At 31.4% G+C, this 21210-nt stretch overlaps 1 protein-coding gene across 1 annotated transcript; it reads left to right on the forward strand.

Annotated features, from left to right (window-relative positions):
* Positions 1–7819: 7819 nt before the first annotated feature.
* LOC108452016 (lysine-specific demethylase JMJ705-like) lies at positions 7820–17348 on the forward strand. Its single transcript, XM_017749750.2, has 7 exons — positions 7820–8973; positions 11527–11605; positions 11920–11987; positions 12064–12214; positions 12921–13606; positions 14133–14816; positions 14912–17348. The coding sequence occupies exons 1-7, from the start codon at positions 8094–8096 to the stop codon at positions 17131–17133; spliced, it is 4770 nt and encodes a 1589-aa protein (XP_017605239.1). The 5' UTR covers positions 7820–8093; the 3' UTR covers positions 17134–17348.
* The last annotated feature ends 3862 nt before the right edge of the window (positions 17349–21210 follow it).

Raw genomic sequence — 21210 nt, forward strand, 5'->3', positions numbered from 1 at the left:
TTGTCTATAGCTGACAAACACATTTTGAAAAGGAGAGATGAGATTCTTAAGAGTAGGTTTCAACCTGTTTACCATTATTTTGGAGATGATCTTGTAAATGGTTGCGCTCAAACTGATTGGTCTGAAATCCCCGGCTGTAACATTTTGCTCCTTCTTCGGTATGAGAACTATGAATGTCTTATTGAGTTCTCTCAGCATCCTTCCCTTATCAAAAAAAAAAATTTACCGCTGTTTCCACAAGGAACCTTATGGTGCCCCAATTTTCTTCAAAAAAAATTGCCGAAAAACCATCAGGATCTGGGCGCTTTATGAGGCTTCATTTAGAATGAAGTTGCTCTAATTTCGTCGCTAGTAACCGGCACATTGAGAATTCATCATCTTTTTTCGTAATCTTAGTCAGGCTCAGCAGCTTAAATACATTTTAAAGGAATCTTTTGATCTATTGTCTTCATAACCAAAAATGTTGAATAAAATGTTTCTCAATTTCAGCATGGTCGATGATTATGTTACCTTGATTGTCTTGGATGATATTGATGTGGTTTTTGCATCTTCTTTTAATCGTTGCTATGTTCGCGTTTCTTTCCCATTAATTATCCACTCATGCCTCCATTTTACTGCCAAAATCTTTGTTCCTGCTCTAAAACACTTTCTAACTTATTCCATAAGTCCTTTTCCAATCTTGTCATATCCTTTTCATCAATAAAGAATCTTATCATATCCTTTTCATCAATAAAGAATCACCACTAATTCCCATTATGTAGGATTTACATCAATTTAATCAATTTTAACACTAAAGAAAGAGAGAAATTGATTTCTAAAAAAACAAATTGGTTTTTGAGTAAGAATAGTTGGCTTGTCTACTTTTAGTACGCTATGAACTCATCCATTAATAACACTTGTACAAAATAGATTTAGTATATACACTTAGCCTTCTCTATAAGAGCTACGTAGCTGTTATAACAATATTTCGCTATAACAACTAAGTTTCTAGAAGAATCGATTTTTTATATTTTATTTTAACCCTTTATAATAGTAGCATTTATAGTTATGAAGTACATTCTTTATTAAATTAGTTTTCTATAACAACATATCATCTAAATTAAATATTTATTAACCATATTTTATTAAATGAAAATAACCTTCAATGAGTGAAAATAAAGATATTAATTCAATAAACTATTAAGTTCTATAATTAAATATTCTATTATGAATTTGGAATACTATAGATTTGGCACATCATAAACTTATAAATTGATTACTTGAACTTAATAACTCATTATAAATTGATTAATTTAATTTGATAATTCATTGGTTAATTAAACTTGTTAGATTTATGAATTTTATAATTAATCATGTGAAAAATATAAAATAAAATATTCATTAAAGGAATAATACATGCACATGTTATACTTCGTTTAATTTTGTTAGATTTGATTCCCTAATTCTTTTTTTTTAACATAATTTTCACTTTTTTTATTTAATGAAAATTCACAATATAAATTTATGGTAAGCTTACAACAATATCTCTCTATAACAGTTAAAATCTTAACAAACGAATAAGATTATTATAGAGAGTCTTGATCTTCTCATAGGGATGGGACTCCTACTTTTTCCGACGGCAACAAAAAATCTTCGTCATATGTAGGCTTTTCTCAATATTTTATTTTAAGTATAGTTATAATTTTTTCACTCGATCTGTCTATTCAACAAATAAATGGAAGTTCTATCTATCAATATGTATGGTCTTAGACCATCAATAATGATTTTTATTTCGAGTTTGGCTACTTTATTGATTCACTTACTTTTATTATGTCAATATTAAACACTACTATTGGAACTTTTTTTATTTTATTTATAGCGACAATTATATGTCTCATGATGAAGGGCATTTGAGATTTTTTGCTTGTATGAGTTTATTCAATACTTCAATGTTGGGATTAGTTACTAATTTGAATTTGATACAAATTTATATTTTTTGGGAATTAGTTGGAATGTGTTCTTATTTATTAATAGGTTTTTGGTTCATACGACCTGCTTTGGCAAATGTAACTAATCGAATAGGCGATTTTGATTTATTATTAGGAATCTTAGGTTTTTATTGGATAAAGGGAAGTTTTGAATTTCAAGATTTGTTCAAAACATTTAATAACTTGATTTATAATAATGAGGTTCATTTTTTATTTATTACTTTATGTGTCTCTTTATTATTTGCCGGTGCAGTTATTAAATCTATGCAGTTTTGCCTTCATGTATGTCTACCTGATGCCATGGAGGGATTTAACTTTGTAACATTTTAATTTAAATAATATTTTTATTATATTTAATATTTATTTAACATTAAATAATTATTTAAATATTTGAAAGTTCATTTAAATAAATTTATGGATTCGAACCCAATTAGTTTAATTTACATTTTCATGTGGGTGTGTTATATCACTTACCAGTCCTGTCGGCCAAAATTCCCCAGTTTTCGTAAGGATTTTTTATTCCATAAAACAGTTTATTTATTAAAGAATATAATGAGCCTCAATAATAATAACAAAATAAAATATTAATAATGAGATCAATATAATTATTTTTAATTTGATGTTCTAAAATTATAAATATAAAGTTAAATTTATTTAGTTTTTGCAAATATATGTTTTCTACAAACTTTATATATTAAAATAGATGAAATATAAATCTTACTAAGTGATGATTTTCACCGTAATTAAAAATTTATATTTTTTAGGTTAAATTATAAAATAAAAATTTAAAAGTTTTGTATACTTTCTACATATTTGAAATTTACTTTCATTTTTTTATTTTAAAATTTTAGCATCTTTGCTTTTCAATTTAAATATTTAAGTTTAGTTGTTAACATTATTAAATTTTTATAATTTTTATAAGGTGTAACGATTTTATAGTTATTTTTCGCTTTTTTAACTTTTAAACTTATATTTTTTTTCAAGTTACTTCAAAATTGATAAAAAAAATTAACATTTATTAACTTTATTAACATGACAAACACATAGATTACCATATGTATGTCACGAAAACAATTAATCTAATCGTCAAAATGGCTCAATTTCGATCAATGGTGATCTTTGTCTATGCTATCTCTTGATCATTGAATGAAGACTTAAAGCTTCTAACCCAAGCTCAAATTAAGATAAGTCTTTCTCTGCTTTCTTTCTTTTTTTTTTAAAAAAAAAATTCCTTTCTGTCTCTTACTTATCTCTTCTTCTTCTTCTTTTTTCCTATTATAGGATATTCGAAAGATTTTTTTTTTTGAATGGGTATACAATTGTTTCAATTTTTTTGGTAGTGTGGTGGTGTTGGGTGGCCAATAGTAGGGTGAGAAAGATTGAGGGAAGGTCTTGAGTGGTGGGCAATGGCGGAGACGATGGTGGCGGTTTGGGTTTGAAGGAAGGGGAGGAGGAAAAGATTTTTTTAAAATATTTTATATTAATAAAAAATTAATAAATAAATGTGAAAAATTGGAGGCATTAATAAAATAATTTTGACTTTCATGTTAGCAATTTTAAATCCATGTCGTTTTATACTTAGCGTCTTAGTGACTAGCCGATTAAGTTTTAGTTCAATTAGTATAAGTATTGTTGTCAATATAGGAGGACGTGAGTTTGAGTGCGCTAAAACGCATTATTCTCCTATTTATGGACTGAGGAGGAGCTATAAATAGTTATATTTATTATGTCAAAAAGAACGGATATAATCAGAATCTATAATGAGATTATGACTAAAAAAACTGAATTAAGATACTTTAGTGATTAAATTGGAAATGCCCATAACTGAGTGACCAAAATAAAAAAATATTAAAAATTTAGTGACTAATTAAATAGTTTACCCAAATTGACCAAAAAATGAAATCTGCACCCAAAAATTTAAATTTAAACAATGGAAAATGGAACATTCAGATTTTGGTTGGACGAAAAAAAAGTGATACGATGGGCTACAACATAACCAAAATTAATTAACCAATGAATGTATGACACGCAAATCCATGCACTTCAGGAAAATTTATATATAATAAAGTCTCATGCGGTTTGTTTTCTTCTACACTCTGTTTTGACTATTGTCAAGTCAAAATCAAAAAGTAAAAACCGTAAAAATAAAATTTATTTATTCATTTATTTGATTTTTCATTATTTTTCCTAACTAAATTTATATAAAAATTTGAAAAAATTTATTTAAACATATTACTAAGAAAAATTTTAATATTATCAATAAGTTGATGTATTGTTTTTATTTTGATATTGACTTATATTGGTTTTGATATGTTTTAGTGTATTTTTTTATAGTTTGTGATATTTTTAATTTCATTTTCATTTTTTATTTTTAATAAAATATAATAATATACATGGAATATATCTCAGTTATGTAATAAATACGTTTTATATGAATATAAATATAAATTTTATTAATTAAGTTAAATAAATGAATTTAATAATTATACTTTGTTTTTAATGTAATAAAAAAGTGAAGATAAAAATTAAAAACTAATTTCAAATATTAATATATTGTACCAATTAAATATGAGTTGGTAAATATGTATCCATAAAACTCAAACAGTAAATTTTACTTAAGAGATATCAAATTTTTAAGCATTTAATCTAATAAGTATTGATAATATATATATTTGTTATACCTCTCTGTCACTTAGACACGTGTCAGCACCTGACTCATCTTTAATTTTATTGTTGACTTCATCTGAAGTAATGATTCAACAAACCACCCACTCCTCTCAAAGGGAGTCATCCACCAGCTTTTTAGGTATGAATAATCTCTAAGTGTGAATACAATCTTAATATGATAAGGAATCCACTTAGGCGCAACAACCTCATATTGATAGGGTCATAAGATATATGATCATAATTATCCTTTACACATTTTTGCGGGATTGAACGCTTATCATGCCACATCACACTAATGGACAATTGGACCTTTCCTATAAATACCTTGATGAATGATGAAGAAGGGATCGGTTTCCCGACAACCTAAAGTTATTCTGAGCAATTTTCTTATTAATCAGTCTGTCCTATTGTCTTTGTTTCGGTTCTTAGCCTCCTTAGGGGAACCGGCCTCCTCTATACCACCATGATCTCCTCATTGTCCTTCTCCCTTAGTATACACTGTATCAACAATATTCTTATAAAATAAAGTCTCTTGTTGAGTTTATTATTATAAGTCATCTCGACATGAATCCGATCAAGGAAATTACTTAAAAAGACATTTTAAGAATGTAATAAATATTAATATAATGGTGTTTTTTTTCTTTTATTATTTTTATATAAAATATTTAAATAAAAATATCCAAAACCACAATTTAAGGAAAAATAAATCTTATTGATTGAGCCTTAGCTTAACAAACAATGTTGCTATTATAGATATTATGAAAAAGTGGATTTAAGCATATTTTTTCTTCGATTTAAGGATTAAAGAGGGGTTATAAATAGAAGTAGACATAATTAACTCAAAAAATACAGTAAAAGTATTATGGAGGCCTTTATACTAATAATCAAATTACATTTTGTTCATTTTACTAAAAAGTGGGCAAATCAATCACTATATGTTATATCAAAGAGCAAACTTATTCTTCTGTTAAAATTTCTATTCATTTTTATTGATCTAATAAACAATAACTAATATACCCATTTTTTGAGTAAAGAGGACAAAACACAATTTGTCACTTAATACAAGAGTCTCCGTGATACTTTTACCTCAAAAAATACTACACCAATTGGGTCAATATACACGAAGATACCTGAACTTGGCAACTTGTACCTATTTGGTACCTAAACTTTTGTTTGGCTTAATTGGTGCTTAAACTTGGAAACTATAAGCCAACTTGGTGCTGTTTTAGGCACATGACCAACACTGTTAGAATACACTAACCTGACATAGATTGGTATAGTATGACAATACATGGTGGCCTCACATTTTAACAAGTGCCAAATCTTTTAAATAAAAAATTAAATTTTATTTAAAAATTTTGTCACATATCCATATTAGCTTTTTTTAAGAATGTTAGTCAGGTATCTAAAAAAGGTACCAAATTAATTGATGGTTTTCAAGTTTAGGTACTAGTTAAATCCAAAAAGAAGTTTAGATATCAAGTAGGTGCAAGTTGCCAAGTTAAGATATTTCCATATATATATATTAACCCTCACCAATTTATTTATCAAATAAATTTTTATAAATATATTCTTAATATAAGGGTTTATATAGCAAAAAGCTATTAAGAAAATGCAAAAAATCAAATAATCCACTATATTAAATTTGCACCCAATGAAGCATTTGCCCTTAACTAAAATAATAAATTAAGCCACTCCATTAAAGGTTTCCATGTTGACCATTAACAAAATTGACGAGCCAATTAGATGGTGACACATGGTAGTGCTTGGTTTAATCTAATATTTTATCATAAAATTATTAAAAAATTATAAAATAAGAAAAAATATAAACACTTATAAATATTATAAAATACAAAAAATAAATAAATTATTATAAATTACAAAAAAATAAAAAATAAAATTTATTTAAAATATTTAAATTTTTATAAAAAATTAAAAATTATATAAAATTATAAAAAAATCATAAAAACTTGAATTGAATTGAATCAATCAGTTGGACTGATTAGCCCGAAATCAACAATGGTACTAGTTCGGAGAGAGTCATTTGACTGGTTGACTTGGAACTAGGTAAATGAAGTTTTTATTATTTTAATATTTTTTATCAAACCAAATTTTCATTATCCAACTATAGCATATGTCAAAATATTCTGTCCCGGGTTTTTAGAGACCACCGATCAGGTCGTCAATTTTTTAGTTCGACTAGTTCGTCTAGTTCAATTAAATAAAATATTAAAAAATAAAAAATCAGTTCAACCATCCTAATGTCTTTTTTTTTCGAATTGATACTCTTGTCGATTTTGGTCTAACTGGTCCAACCGACTGATCTGGTCCATTCAAGTTTTATGATTTTTAATAATTTTTATAAGTTTATATCATTTTAAATATTTTTATTTTTATAGAATTTTTAATATGTTTTTATAAAATTTTAAATATTTTAAGCATATTTTATTAATTTTATAAAAATATAATTTATTAAAGATTATTATATTATTTATGGGCAAAGCCGGAAAAAATTTTAGGGCAAAATTAAATTGTCTATATATTTATAATTTTAAAGAATTAAATAAAAATTTATCATTTTAAGGGTTAATGTATAATTTTATTTTATTAATTTAAATTTTTAAAATTTTAAAGGGTAAAAATAATAAAATTTCTATTTTAGAACTAGCCCGTAAATCCACCTCTATATTATTATAATATTTTATATTTTTATAAGTTTATATTTATTTTAGCATTTTTTAATATTTAATATTTTTTATATTTTTGATTTTTAATAATTCTTTAAGATTTTTAATCATTTTTATGAAAAATATTATAGAAGTTATCTTGTGTTATTATTTAATTGGTATGTCAATTTATTTTAATAAATTTTAACAATTAATATGATCAATGACAGAAACCATTAATGAAGGGACTTAATTGATTATTTAATTAATAAAAATAAATTTAATTAAAAGATTTATTATTATTATTTTTTTGACATAGAAGCCTAAAATATAATTCCTTTCACATAATCTACTTATTAATGGAAAGTTTAATCAGCTCACACAGCCCCCCAAAATTTATTGTTAGATTATCCGGAATAAAAAAATAAAATAAAAGAGACAGTGGTAGGAAAGTAAATAAAATAAAAATGGCTGTCATTTTCATAACTTTCTTCCAAACCCAGAATAAAACCCATCCAATTCCCCCATAGTTTGTCTCTGCCCCTTCCTCTGTTATTCATAAAATAAACATTTTAATATTTTTCACTCTTTTACTCTGTAATTTGCTAAAGAGAAAAAAAAAAAAAACAGAGGAAAAGAAAAGCAAAGAAAACCCAAATTTCAGAGTATAAAAATAAAGAAAATGGAAGCTTAGAAGAATCTTCAAAACTTTTTTTGTTTTTTTTTTCTGAGCTCTTTTTACAATATGAACCTTTTTCAATGATTACCCAAACCTTACCCACAATTTTTTTTCATGGCTTGTTCAAGTCACCATTCATTGGAGCAAAGTCAAGAAGCGTTTTCATGGCTGAAATCCATGCCTTTAGCTCCAGAGTACAGGCCTACTTTAGCAGAGTTTCAAGATCCAATTGCATACATTTTCAAGATCGAAAAAGAGGCTTCCCAGTATGGAATCTGCAAAATCATACCGCCAGTACCACCAGCTTCTAAAAAGACAGCAATTGGGAACCTCAATCGTTCCCTTTTGGCTCGTGCTGAAGCTAATGCAAGCTCCGATTTGAAGCCAACACCCACATTCACTACTCGTCAACAACAGATCGGGTTTTGCCCCAGAAAGCCCCGACCTGTTCAGAAACCGGTATGGCAAAGTGGGGAGTACTATACTTTCCAAGAATTCGAAGCTAAAGCCAAAAGTTTCGAAAGGAATTACTTGAAAAAATACAGCAAGAAGGGTACCCTTTCAGCTTTAGAAGTTGAAACCCTTTTTTGGAAAGCAACGGTTGATAAACCTGCCATGGTTGAGTATGCTAATGACATGCCTGGTTCAGCTTTTGTGCCATTGAACCCAAAGAAGAGTAGTGGAGGAGGGAGGGAAGCAGGGGAAGGGGCTACAGTAGGAGAAACACCTTGGAATATGAGAGCTGTTTCGAGGGCTAAAGGGTCATTGTTAAGGTTCATGAAGGAGGAGATTCCGGGGGTTACTTCCCCTATGGTGTACATTGCAATGTTGTTCAGTTGGTTCGCTTGGCATGTTGAGGATCATGACTTGCATAGCTTGAATTATTTGCATATGGGTGCAGGGAAGACTTGGTATGGTGTGCCGAGGGACGCTGCGGTTGCTTTTGAGGAGGTCGTCAGGCTTGATGGCTATGGAGGAGAGTTCAATCCTCTTGGTGAGTTATAGTGAACTATTGATTGTGTTTCCTCTGTTTTTTAGCTAGCTATATGTGAAATATTTTGTATGGACTCTGCATGTGTAAGTAATACTTCATTTAAGATTAACCCATTGGCGTGATCGACTTGTTTGAGCAAATCAAAACCTTAATAGACTAGGACCAGCTGGTGCTTGAAATTGACTTCTTCTTGAATGGTGTCAATGGCGCCTATAAGAGGTTTTAATTATTTGTTAGCACTATGTGTCAATGGAGGGGAGTTCAGTCCTCTTGGCGAGTTTAGTGAATTATTAATCGTGTTTTCTCTGTTTCTTCACTAGCTGCGTGTGAAACACTTGGTGTTGGCTCTGTATATGTAAGTAGTAACCCATATAGGATTAACCCATTGGTGTGATTGACCAGTTTGAGCAAAGGAAAAACTTAGTAGACTAGGACCACTAGGTGCTTGAATTTGACTTATTCTTGAATGGTGTCCATGGCACCTTTTAAGGGGTTTTAATTATCGGTTAGCATTTTGTGTCAATGGAGGGGAGTTCAATCCTCTTGGTGAGTTTGGTGAACTATTAATTGTGTTTCCTCTGTTTCTCTGCTAGTTATGTGTGAAATACTGTGTTGACTCTGCATGTGTAAGTAGTCCATGTAGGATAATTTGGCATTTTGGTGTGATTGACTAGTTTGACCAATGGAAGAATTAACCTAGTAGACTATGTGCTCCAATTTGACTTCTTGTTGAGAAGTGTCAATGGAGATTTTTAAGGGGTTTTAATTATGGATTAGTGTTGTGTCAATGGAGGGGAGTTCAATCATCTTGGTGAGTTCAGTGAACTGTTAATTGTGTTTCCCCTGTTTCTTCACTAACTAAATGGGAAATTCTTTCTGTTGACTATGCATACGGAAGTAGTAGCTTGTCTGGGATATGTTGATGAGATTGACTAGTTTGAGCAAAGGAAGACTTAACTTAATAGACTAGGTGCTCAGATTTGACTTCTTGTTGAGCAGTCTCAATGGAGGTTTTTAAGGGTTTTAACTATCTGTTAGCGCTGTGTGTCAATTGGAGGGGAGTTCAATCCTCTTGGTGAGTTTTGTGAACTAGTTTTCTTTTGTTTCTTTGCTAACTATATGTGAAATACTTTGTGTTGACTCTGCATATGTAAGTTGTAGCCCATGTAGGATGACATTGGTGAGATTGACTAGTTTGAGTGAGGGAAGAATTTGACCTTATAGACTAAGTGCTCAAATTTGACTTCATGTTGAGCGGTGTCAATGGGGCTTTTTAAGGGGTTTTATTATGGCTTTGCGTTGTGTGTTAATGGAGGGGAGTTCAATCTTCTCGGTGAGTTTAGTGAACTGCTAATTGTGTTTCCTCTGTTTCTTCCCTAACTGAATGGGAAATACTTTCTGTTGACTTTGCATTTGGTCGTAGCTGCTTATATAGGATGCTTTGATGAGATTGACTAGTTTGAGAAAAGGAAGAATTAACTCAATAGACTGGATGCTCAAATTTGACTTATTGTTGAACAGTGTCAAAGGAGCCTTTTAAGGGGGTTTTTGATATCAGTTAGCATTGTGTGTCAATTGGAGGAGAGTTCAATCCTCTTGGTGAGTTCTGTGAACTAGTAATCGTGTTTCCTTTGTTTCTTTGCTAACTATATGTGAAATACTTTGTTGACTCTGCATATTTAAGTTGTAGCCCATGTAGGATAACATTGTTGAGATTGACTAGTTTGAGCAAAGGAAGAATTGACTTTAGAGACTAGGTGCTTGAATTTGACTTCTTGTTTAACGGTGTCAATGGAGCCTTTTAAGGGGTTTTAGTTATTGGTTAGCGTCGTGTGTCAATGGAGGGGAGTTAAATCTCTTGGTGAGTTTAGTAAACTATTAATTGTGTTTCCTCTGTTTCTTTGCTTGTGAAATACTGTGTTGACTCTGCATATGTAACTAGTAGCCATATGGATAACATCAGTGAGATTGACTGGTTTGAGCGATGGAAGAATTAACTTGATAGACTAGGTGCTCGTGTTTGCCTTTTAAGGGGCTTTAGTTTTCGGTTAGCTGTGTTTAGTGAGGCTATGCTGTTACACATGTATACTGTTTTTGTTAGATTGAATCTACATTCTATGGTATAATTTTCATTGTGTTATGTTATGTATAACCACGAGTCAACATTTACTCTTCAATTTCTGTTAATTTAAGTGTTGGGTTTTAGGATTTTAGGTTTCTAGATCGCTTGACTCATCAATATCATCCATGAAATTTTTTTCTTATATTTAATGTAGATTGTGCTTATGCAAGTATTTCGTATTATTCTTATCCTTTTATACCCTTTAATGTAGTGTGGCTTATGATTAGAATGGTACTAATTGACTTTCTAGTGTATCAATGGTTTTTGAATTGCCATTTTGGATAAATTTAATTTTATTCCATGAAATTTCTTTGTGATGTTCTGGTTTAACTAGAAAAGCAATTGGATCTCTCATATTTAAGTGATGGTGTTGATATTGTATCTTTTTCCAAATATTTCAATTCATTTTACTCTGATTTTTCATGTATTAGTTACCTTTTCTACACTCGGTGAGAAGACCACAGTGATGTCTCCTGAAGTATTTCTTCATGCCGGTATACCATGCTGCAGGTAAGTTTACCTCATATTCTTTTGCACTCTCGAGTGATCTTAGGTTCAATAAAAATCCTAAATTACCACTTATGATCTTTTACATTGCACATTTCTTGTCTTGCTTTTCATTTTTCTTTCGTGCTATAAGTATTTTAATACTATTTTTGGTTCTTTTAATTAAACTTATGGCCCATCCATTTCTCCTTTTTTTAGCAAAGATGATATATTGAGAAGTTTCTTTGAAATTCTTTAAACTTCTATTTATTATCATAGTGTCATCGTGAGGAATGGTTATCTATCACTTTCTGACATTAACAGTATTCTGAAATCAGGTTAGTGCAAAATGCTGGGGAATTTGTTGTCACTTTCCCGAGAGCTTATCATTCAGGGTTCAGTCATGGTGAGATTCCTTCCAATTACTATTAGTTATGATTTTAGGAGGGCGCTAATTTCATCCATATGTTTTTTGCCATTAGGTTTTAACTTTGGCGAGGCGGCTAATATTGCAACTCCGGAATGGTTGAGAGTGGCCAGAGATGCTGCTATTCGAAGAGCTTCAATCAATTACCCTCCGATGGTCTCTCATTTCCAGTTACTTTACGATCTTGCACTTGAATTATGTTCAAGGTATGACTCATGTGTCTGGTAAAAAAGCAGTATCTTCCTTCTCTATCAAATGTGGCTGGAACTCTTGTAGTTTGCTGCTCTTACTGTGAATGTTAGCGCAACTCATTTGAATATGCATATGAAATTTAATCGAGTAATTGCTCATTTCTTGCCGTTAGTTGTGACCGGGATTTGTTGCCTTTTTTCAATGTTTTTTCCTGCTCCTTTGTTGCTTTTACTTGGTCTCGAATGCCAGAGATAGGTATCTTTGACTTTTTGCTAGTTTTTCCTAGCAATACGTAGACAGTCACAATGTCATGCCATTATGTCATATATGTGGTCAACGTTGGTACATTAGATTTAACTACGCTGCTCATACTCACTTTTCTTGAAGAATCTGTGTCCAATAGATGGATATGGGGATATGACATCCTCCAAATACATGGAGAAACTTGGCAAAATCAAACGATACCCATATCCAATACACTCAAGTCTGAGTAACTTAGCATTAGAATTCTGAAGAGTCTAAGAAACATATCCCTTTAGTTTTTATTTCTTGTTGCTATGAAGTTAATGACTGGACATTGTAAAGGGAAAAAAAATCTGTGAATATCTATTGGAAAGCTCAAATTTTATACCCAAAGTTGCTTGTAGGATGCTTGAAGTACAATAAATTAAAGAGCAATAACTTATATTATGCACCCTTTCCTTATTCTTGTCTTTGCAGGATACCTATGAGCATCAGTGCTAAACCTAAGAGTTCTCGACTAAAGGATAAGAGAAAAAACGAAGGAGAAAACTTGGTTAAAGAATTATTTGTGCAGAATCTAATACAGAACAATAACTTACTTCATATTCTCGGAAAAGGATCTTCAGTGGTATTACTTCCCAAAAGTTCACCTGACATTTCTCTTTGTTCTGATTTACGATGCCAATCAAGAATAAACCCAAGGATGTCACTCAGTTTATACAAGGATATAATCAAATCATCAAAAGATGTAGGTTCTGATGAGACCGTCATAGGTGGGAATGAAGAAATCAAGGGAATAAAAGGTTTCTATTCAGTGAAAGGAAATTTTGCTTCTATGTATGAAGGTAACCGAGATTCTTCATTTAGTGGAAATGATTATTCATGTAGATTTCCATCGCAGACTTCGAACACAATCAGGGAAAGAGACAGTGCCATTCTAGGTGATGCATTGCCCGATCAGAGGCTGTTTTCATGCGTCACATGCGGAATATTGTGCTTTGCTTGTGTTGCTGTTCTTCAGCCAACCGATCAAGCGGCTAGATACCTCATGTCAGCTGATTGTAGCTTTTTTAATGATTGGACCGTTGGTTCTGGAGTAACCCATGATGGGTTCAATGCTGCTCATGGGGATGCAATCACTTCCGAGCAAAATCCTTGTTCAAGTAGGTTAAATATGGAAACTTTCTCTTATTAGCCGACCTTCATGTGATTTACATGCTAGTGGAAGTAAATATATTTTTACATATATATATTTATTGTTTTGTTTAACGTTTTACTTGTGCTTGACGAACAATAGCTTTGTCTTTATGATGCATATAAGCAGTCTGGTAAGTAGACTATCTTCAAATTTGGCTGAAGGCCATTGGCTTCGTACAAGATGTCATATTTAACGAGTGATAGGGATGATAACTCAAATATGTTAATTCGAATTGATGCTTCTGTTTTATGATACTCTCATGGCAATTGGCTTTTGTTTGGGGCCAGTGAAATGAACAGTTGCTCATATACTTACATCTGAATAGAATGTGATAGCTTTCATGTTTGAGTTAAACCATGTATACTGTATGATATCTTGATCGATCATATGCTTATCTATAGATGAGGATTCTTATCCAAGCTTCTGGAATTAATATTTTATTTGCTCTGGAAACATCATTAGCCCTTTTTTTTTTTTTTTTTCTATTACAGGGAGAATGAATAAAAGTGCTCCAAATTCTTTATATGATGTCTCTGTTCAGCCTGTTGACTCCAAGTTTCGGATGGGAGATCAGAGCACCCAGGTGCTGGAAGATACTGAAAAACGGGGAGAGAGTTCTGCTCTTGGTCTATTGGCTTCAACATATGGAAATTCATCTGATTCTGAAGAAGATCGTCCTGAACCAAATGCTACCATCTTTCATGATGAGACAAATCCCACAAATGTTTCACCAGAAAGGAAAATTCAGTATAATGATTCCGGTTTTTCTCCTAGTGAGGTGAACACAAGTCGTAATCCTTCATTATCAAGGCTCAATTCTGAGGAGGAATCTCCATTTGACATCAAGAATGGGAGCCCTGAAACATTTGACCCTGATCTTGAGTTTAAAACTGATAATCTTATTTCAAGAAGATCCAATGGTTTGGAGGATAAGTTTAGAGATCCAATGACATCATCACATGTTAATCCGAATTACTCTCGAGCTGCTCATGGCATAGAGAAAATGAGGTTTAGCATGGCTGTCTTACCAATGGAGAATGTGGATATTCCATGTATTCAAAGGACAGACGAAGATTCTTCTCGAATGCATGTCTTCTGTCTTGAGCATGCTGTAGAAGTAGAACAGCAACTTCGCCAAATCGGAGGAGTGCAAGTATTTCTCCTTTGTCATCCAGGTACATTCTGGCCTGGGAAAATGAATAAACATTAACTGTTTTAGGTTCTTTTCTTTTCCATCTTTAACAACTATATTATCTATGAAACAATGCAGAGTATCCAAGAATAGAAGCAGAAGCAAAGTTGGTAGCTGAAGAACTTGGAATTGATTATCCTTGGAATGACATCTTATTCGGGGATGCTACTAAGGATGACAAAGAACGGATCCAGTCAGCTCTTGATAGTGAGGATTCTATACCTGGGAATGGGGACTGGGCAGTAAAGCTTGGTATAAACCTATTTTATAGTGCCAATCTCAGCCGTTCTACGTTGTACAGTAAACAGATGCCATACAATTGGATTATATACAGTGCATTTGGTCGAAATTCTTCTGACAGCTCACCGAAAAAGTTGAATGTGTACGGGAGGAGGTCAGGCAAGCCGAGAAAAGTAGTGGCGGGAAAATGGTGTGGTAAAGTTTGGATGTCAAATCAGGTTCATCCCTTTTTAGCACAAAGGGATCCTGAGGAACAAGAGCAAGAAAGAAGCTTCCATGCTCAGGCAATTTCAGATGAAAATGTTGAGAGGAAACCGGAAAATGTTCTGAAAGCTGAAACAATGAAGGTGGTTAATAGAAAGAGAAAATCGAGGGCAGAGATCACACTGAACAAGAAAGTGAAACGTGTTGAGTCAGAGGGTGCAGTTTCGGATGATTCATTGGATGGTAGTTCTCTTAGACAGCAACAGATAGTTTTCAGAGGCAAGAAACCTAGACTGGTCGAGAAAGAAGAGACAGTTTCATGTGATTTGCTCGAGGATGATTCTCTTCTGCGTCACTGGAATCTCTCAAGAAATAGAAGGGCTAAATTTATTGAAAGAGAGAATGCAGAATCAGAGGATGCAGAAGAAGATTTTACCCATCAGCAGCAACGGAGCAATCTCAGAGGCAGGCATAACAAATATATCGAAGAAGATGATGAAGTTTCCGGTGATTTACTCAATGAAAGTTCTCTTAAGCAGTATAGGAGAACTCCTAGAAGCTTGCAGGCCAAATTTTCGGATGGAGAAAATGGTGTATCTGATGATGAACAAGAGGAAATTTCACATAAGCTGCATCGGAGGATTCCAAGAGGCAAGCAAATCAAGTCATCCAAGAGGAACACAGCTGTCTCGGATGATTCCCTTAAGCAGTATAGAAGAATGCGTAAAGGCAAACAAACAAAGTTTTTCGAGAGAGATGATGCAATGTCAGATTATGCATCAGACGATGATTCTCAGTATCAGATTAGGAGGATTCCTAGAGGTAAGCAAATGAAGTGCATGGAAAGAGATGATGCCTTTTCGGATGATTCAGTAGAGGATAATTCTCAACAGCAGCATCAGAGGATTCTTAGCAACAAAGCGGCCAAGTTTACTGAAAGGAGGAGGGTTCATAGAAGTCAGCTAACTGAGTTTATTGAGATGGAAGATGCAGTTTCATCTGATTCTCCAGATGACAACAGTTCTCTTAGGCAGCCTCGGAGGATTCCGAGAAGTAAGCAACCTGAAATTCTTGAGAGGGAAGATGCAATTTCAGATGATTCGTTGGATGGTTCTCATCAATCAAATAGGAGCCTTAGAAACCGAAAAAAGAAAGGCCCGACACTATGTCAAATGAAGCAAGAAACTGCTCAGAATGTAAAACAAGTGAAACGTCGGTCAACGGAACAGGTTATCTCTCAGCAAGTGAAACAAGAGACTCCTCAGAATCGGAACACCAAAATTAAGCAAACTGCCAGACACTGCAGTTCATCATCTGATGAAGATGAGATAGAAGAAGGTGGACCGAGCACACGCCTAAGGAAAAGAACCCGAAAGCCACCGAAACAGCTGGAAACAAAACCAAAAGAGAAGAAGCAAGCCGGTAAGAAGAAAGTGAAGCATGCTTTGAATTCGAAAACCTTATCTGGTCAAAACTCTGCAAAAGTAAGAGACGAAGAAGTGGAATATCAGTGTGACATGGAAGGCTGTTCAATGAGTTTTGGCTCGAAACAAGCTCTGCTCCTGCACAAAAGGAACATTTGTCCAGTCAAAGGGTGCGGGAAGAAGTTCTTCTCCCACAAATATCTGGTTCAGCATCGTCGAGTTCATTTAGATGACCGACCTCTTAAATGCCCATGGAAGGGCTGTAAGATGACATTCAAGTGGGCATGGGCTCGAACCGAACATATCAGGGTTCACACAGGTGCTCGTCCTTACGTATGCAGTGAGGAAGGCTGTGGCCAGACATTTCGTTTTGTGTCGGATTTCAGTCGTCATAAACGGAAAACTGGGCACTCTGGGAAGAAAGGTAGCTGATAAATTTAGAAGGAAGGGAAAACTGTAATTTTAACATTGTAATGAACCTGTTATTGAATGGTAGGCTAGGGTTAGGATTTCACCATTGTTGTCATTCAGGAAACTGTTAATTATGTTCTGTCTTGGGATTTCATTAAGCCCCATTCATTTACTCTCAAATTAGAGCAATTGGTTGGATCTTGAATCAGATTATTGCCCCTTCATTTCTGATTTAATTATTACATTCTAATTTTAGGGCTTGATTTGCAATTTGATTTACTTGTGGTTTATTATTATTATTATTATTAGGAATGAGACTTTGGCAAAGCTGGCAGAGACGGATGCTTTGGTTTTGAGTTTTTATGTTTGAGATTATTATGCAAGGTTTTTGAATTTGATCATATACTATTGTTATTAGTTTGGTTAAAGTACCTAAGAGCCTTTGTATTGTAGGGGTTTGATTAAATTAGTCTCTATTATTAAATGAATTAATTTAGTTTTATATTATTAAAAAAATCAAATAAATGTAAATTATCATAAATTTAACATTTATTGTATACAAAATCTCCTTATTATTTTTTTAATTGCTGTTTAAATGTAGACAAAGATTTCATTTACAAAGTGATAAAAACTTCAAAAATATTAACTTTATTAATGGTAAGTTATATTTTCTCAAATCATAAATGTTAACTTCATTCTAATTTGGTCTTATTTGATTCTTTTTAATAGTAAAACTAAATCGATCCATTTAATAATAGAAGATTTAATTTGACTAGGTCCCTATAATAGGACCTCTCAAGTCGATCTTAATTTGTAATTCACTTTTAAAAAGAAAAGGTTTGATTTGAAAGTTGACAAATTTAATTGGTGACATGACGACAAGGCCTTATATATTATTATCTTTGTTTTATATTTTTAATAATGTCTATGTTTGAGATTCATGATTCACTCTTCTAACAACGTTATCTTTAAAGTTTAAATTTGCATTCTTTAAATTGCTAAGGTATGTATTGGTTACTCAAGAACAAGTGTTGATTCATGCCTCTTTAGTTTGTTTTGTGGCTGACTTGCAATGTATGGATATCAAACCCCTAGTGTAACACCCCTATATCCATCCTTATACCGATTCGATCGTTGGGTCAAGATATCGGGATGCTACATTTGTTGCTGAAGCAACGATAGTCAAATTTAATTGGTTCTGAATACTTATTTAATAAATTTGATCAATTTAAGCTTTTGATATGCCTTAATATCATTTCCGAATCTTATATGGGTTTATTGCAGCCTTAAAAATAGTATAAAGAGGAATAAGGACTAAAGTGAAAGATTCTCAAAATTTCGGGGTGACATCGGGGGTTCCTCATCACGACATCTAGTCATGATGTCACACACTGACTTATGTCGTTGCAACATGGTTCCTCCGTCGTCGCGATGTGAATACTATTTCACATGTTTTACCATATTTCAAGTTTTTAATATCCAAGTCCTTCAAAGCTCAAAAGTCAATCAATTCAATTCATTTCACATATTATTCATATTTACCCATTTATAATCTCAAATCCACATAATAAAACACGATATTCAATCAAAAATAGTAAAACTATTAAAAATGAACACAATTAGCACCTTAATTCATTAGGACTACTTTAATTCATTTTATAATCATCACTCACTTAGCACGTTAACAATATATTTGAACTTCTCTTATGTACTAGCAAATCCATTATTTACAACAACTTCTTAGCAAAACCACTTTTCTATCATTTTTTCCTCCTCCTCCTCCTCTCCATTCTACTTCCTTAATGTTTATATATATATATATATATATATATATATATATGAATATTTGGTTTTTAACATATCATGCTAATATGAAACATTAATTAAGGTTTTTGTAGTTACACACATACTCTTATCAAGGCTGTCCATTTGAGTGACAGTCACTAATTTATTTATTTCTTAGCCTATAGAATTTGAAATTAAGACCCGCTTATTGTGTTTGAAACTAAACTCAATGAGATTTATACCATAAAAATTTCAGAATTTCTACTTAATTCAATTAATACAATTTTTTCTTTAAATATTTCCCTGTTCTACTGCTAGGTAGCTCTATCCCTTATTCACTAAAAATTAAATATCTTTCGGTACAAGTCTCATATTACGTTTCCGTTTGTTTTTCTTGAAAATATATTCATTAATATTTTATTCATATAAATTTCATGTCCTAAATATTTTTTTACAATTTATAATAATTTTTCAAAATTATAACAAGGGAACCTAAAATCATTCGATATTGTCTCACAAAATTTATTACATCTATTAATCTACAATTTCATTGCTTACAAATTTTATACTATGAAAAACTAGGCTCGGTAATATTTAATTTAATATTTTATTCAACCTCTAACTCGATTCTTAAAATTTTTGGTGAATTTTCAAAGTTGAACCACTGCTACTATCCATAATTGTTTTAATGCTAATTTTACTCTTTCATGGTTTTTGTATTAACTTTCATTTAGACATACATAATTATTGTATTTTTAAATTATTGTCCAATTTAATCCTTAGAAGTCACTTATCATCAGCAAATAGTTTTATCATAACTTCTCTTATTTCAATTATAAATTTCACAAGTTTACAATTTAATCCCCAAGATCATGAAAATTCATTATTTACTATAATTTCACCTTAACATCACTTTTAATTAATTCACTAACACTCAACATTTCATTTAAACTTCCTAACACAATACTTTATTTCACACATAAATTTATGCACACTTTACAATTTAATCTCTATTATAAAAAATTTAATGTAACTTGAAATTTTCCCACACATTCACTTTTTATGTCATCACAATTTCATCACACTTCATTTGTATTCTCTTTTCAACATTCAGTTTCACATAACCTATTTTGTTTGCTTTACAATTTAGTCCATTTTTCTACTACTTCAATATACCAATTTAATTTTCATACATAATATTTACACATTCACAATTAATTCAACTATTTTAGCATACTCTATACTTGATTAAAATTAAATAAAAGTAAAATTCTTGAAATACTTACCTTATCTCTTTAATTTCCTCGCTTTTTCCACCACTTTCTTCACTTCCACTCCAATTTCTTTCTTCCAATATGATATTCTAACCCTCTAATGTCTCTACTTCACTTCTCCTTTTGGGTGGCTATGGAAATTTTTAAGGAATTTAGGAGAAAAAGTAGGATTTCATGGTAAATGATCAAATTTTAAAGAAATGAAAACACCTCTACATCTATTTATAATTAACGTGACATGCATGGAAGATGAGGGAATTTCTACACTTTTCTTCAAAAATATCTCATTTAATTATTTAATTAAAATATTAAAATATACTACAAAATAATAAAATAATCAACCAATCACAGTTGAACACCTTTCATCCTTAATAATTATACCATATAATTACCTAATTTGAGTCATTTTACCCTTCACATTTCTTCAAAATTTAATTATTGAGTCACTAATCACTTTTGATAAAATTACAATTTAGTCCCTCGTATTTCTTTCACTTATTCAATTTGGCCCCTACATCGCAATTTCATATATTAATAAATTGGGCTATTTACTTTCAATTCTTTAACTTTTCTCATATTTACACTTTAACCCATTAAATTTTGAATAACTGTACTCGTGTCTAAAAAATTTTGACATTATTACAATCTAATCCTTTCCTTAAATCAACATTCTTCTTAATTCGAAATTCACTTTGGCATCACTTACCCCTTTTCTTTTATCATCTTTATATCTTCTTCTCATTTTACCAGTAAATCAATTATACACTATTTCAATTTAATACCACTTTTTTAATATATCAACTTTAAGGGTGTTACACCTAGTATCGATATGTAGCATTTAAATTGTTTTAAAAACATTTTTAACACTTTAAAAAACTTGTAAATGACTCAAAAATTTTTGGTACATTATAAAATATATATAAAACATGTTTTATAATTATATAAAGTAAATATGAATAAACAAACAAATTACCTTTTCTTTTTTTAGTTTCCCAAGGTATCTATTGGAGCGAACCCAGTAACTAATCATTCGCATTCG

The sequence above is a fragment of the Gossypium arboreum genome, chromosome 7, assembly GCF_025698485.1.
Source record: "Gossypium arboreum isolate Shixiya-1 chromosome 7, ASM2569848v2, whole genome shotgun sequence".
NCBI lineage: Eukaryota > Viridiplantae > Streptophyta > Magnoliopsida > Malvales > Malvaceae > Gossypium > Gossypium arboreum.

Excerpts from the sequence above, each read along its gene's own strand:
- LOC108452016 (XM_017749750.2), top strand. The coding sequence starts at position 8,094 with ATGGCTTGTTCAAGTCACCATTCATTGGAGCAAAGTCAAGAAGCGTTT. Across the intron at positions 12,215-12,920 it reads GCACTTGAATTATGTTCAAG|GATACCTATGAGCATCAGTG; the intron begins GTATGACTCATG and ends TTGTCTTTGCAG. Across the intron at positions 13,607-14,132 it reads CGAGCAAAATCCTTGTTCAA|GGAGAATGAATAAAAGTGCT; the intron begins GTAGGTTAAATA and ends TTTCTATTACAG.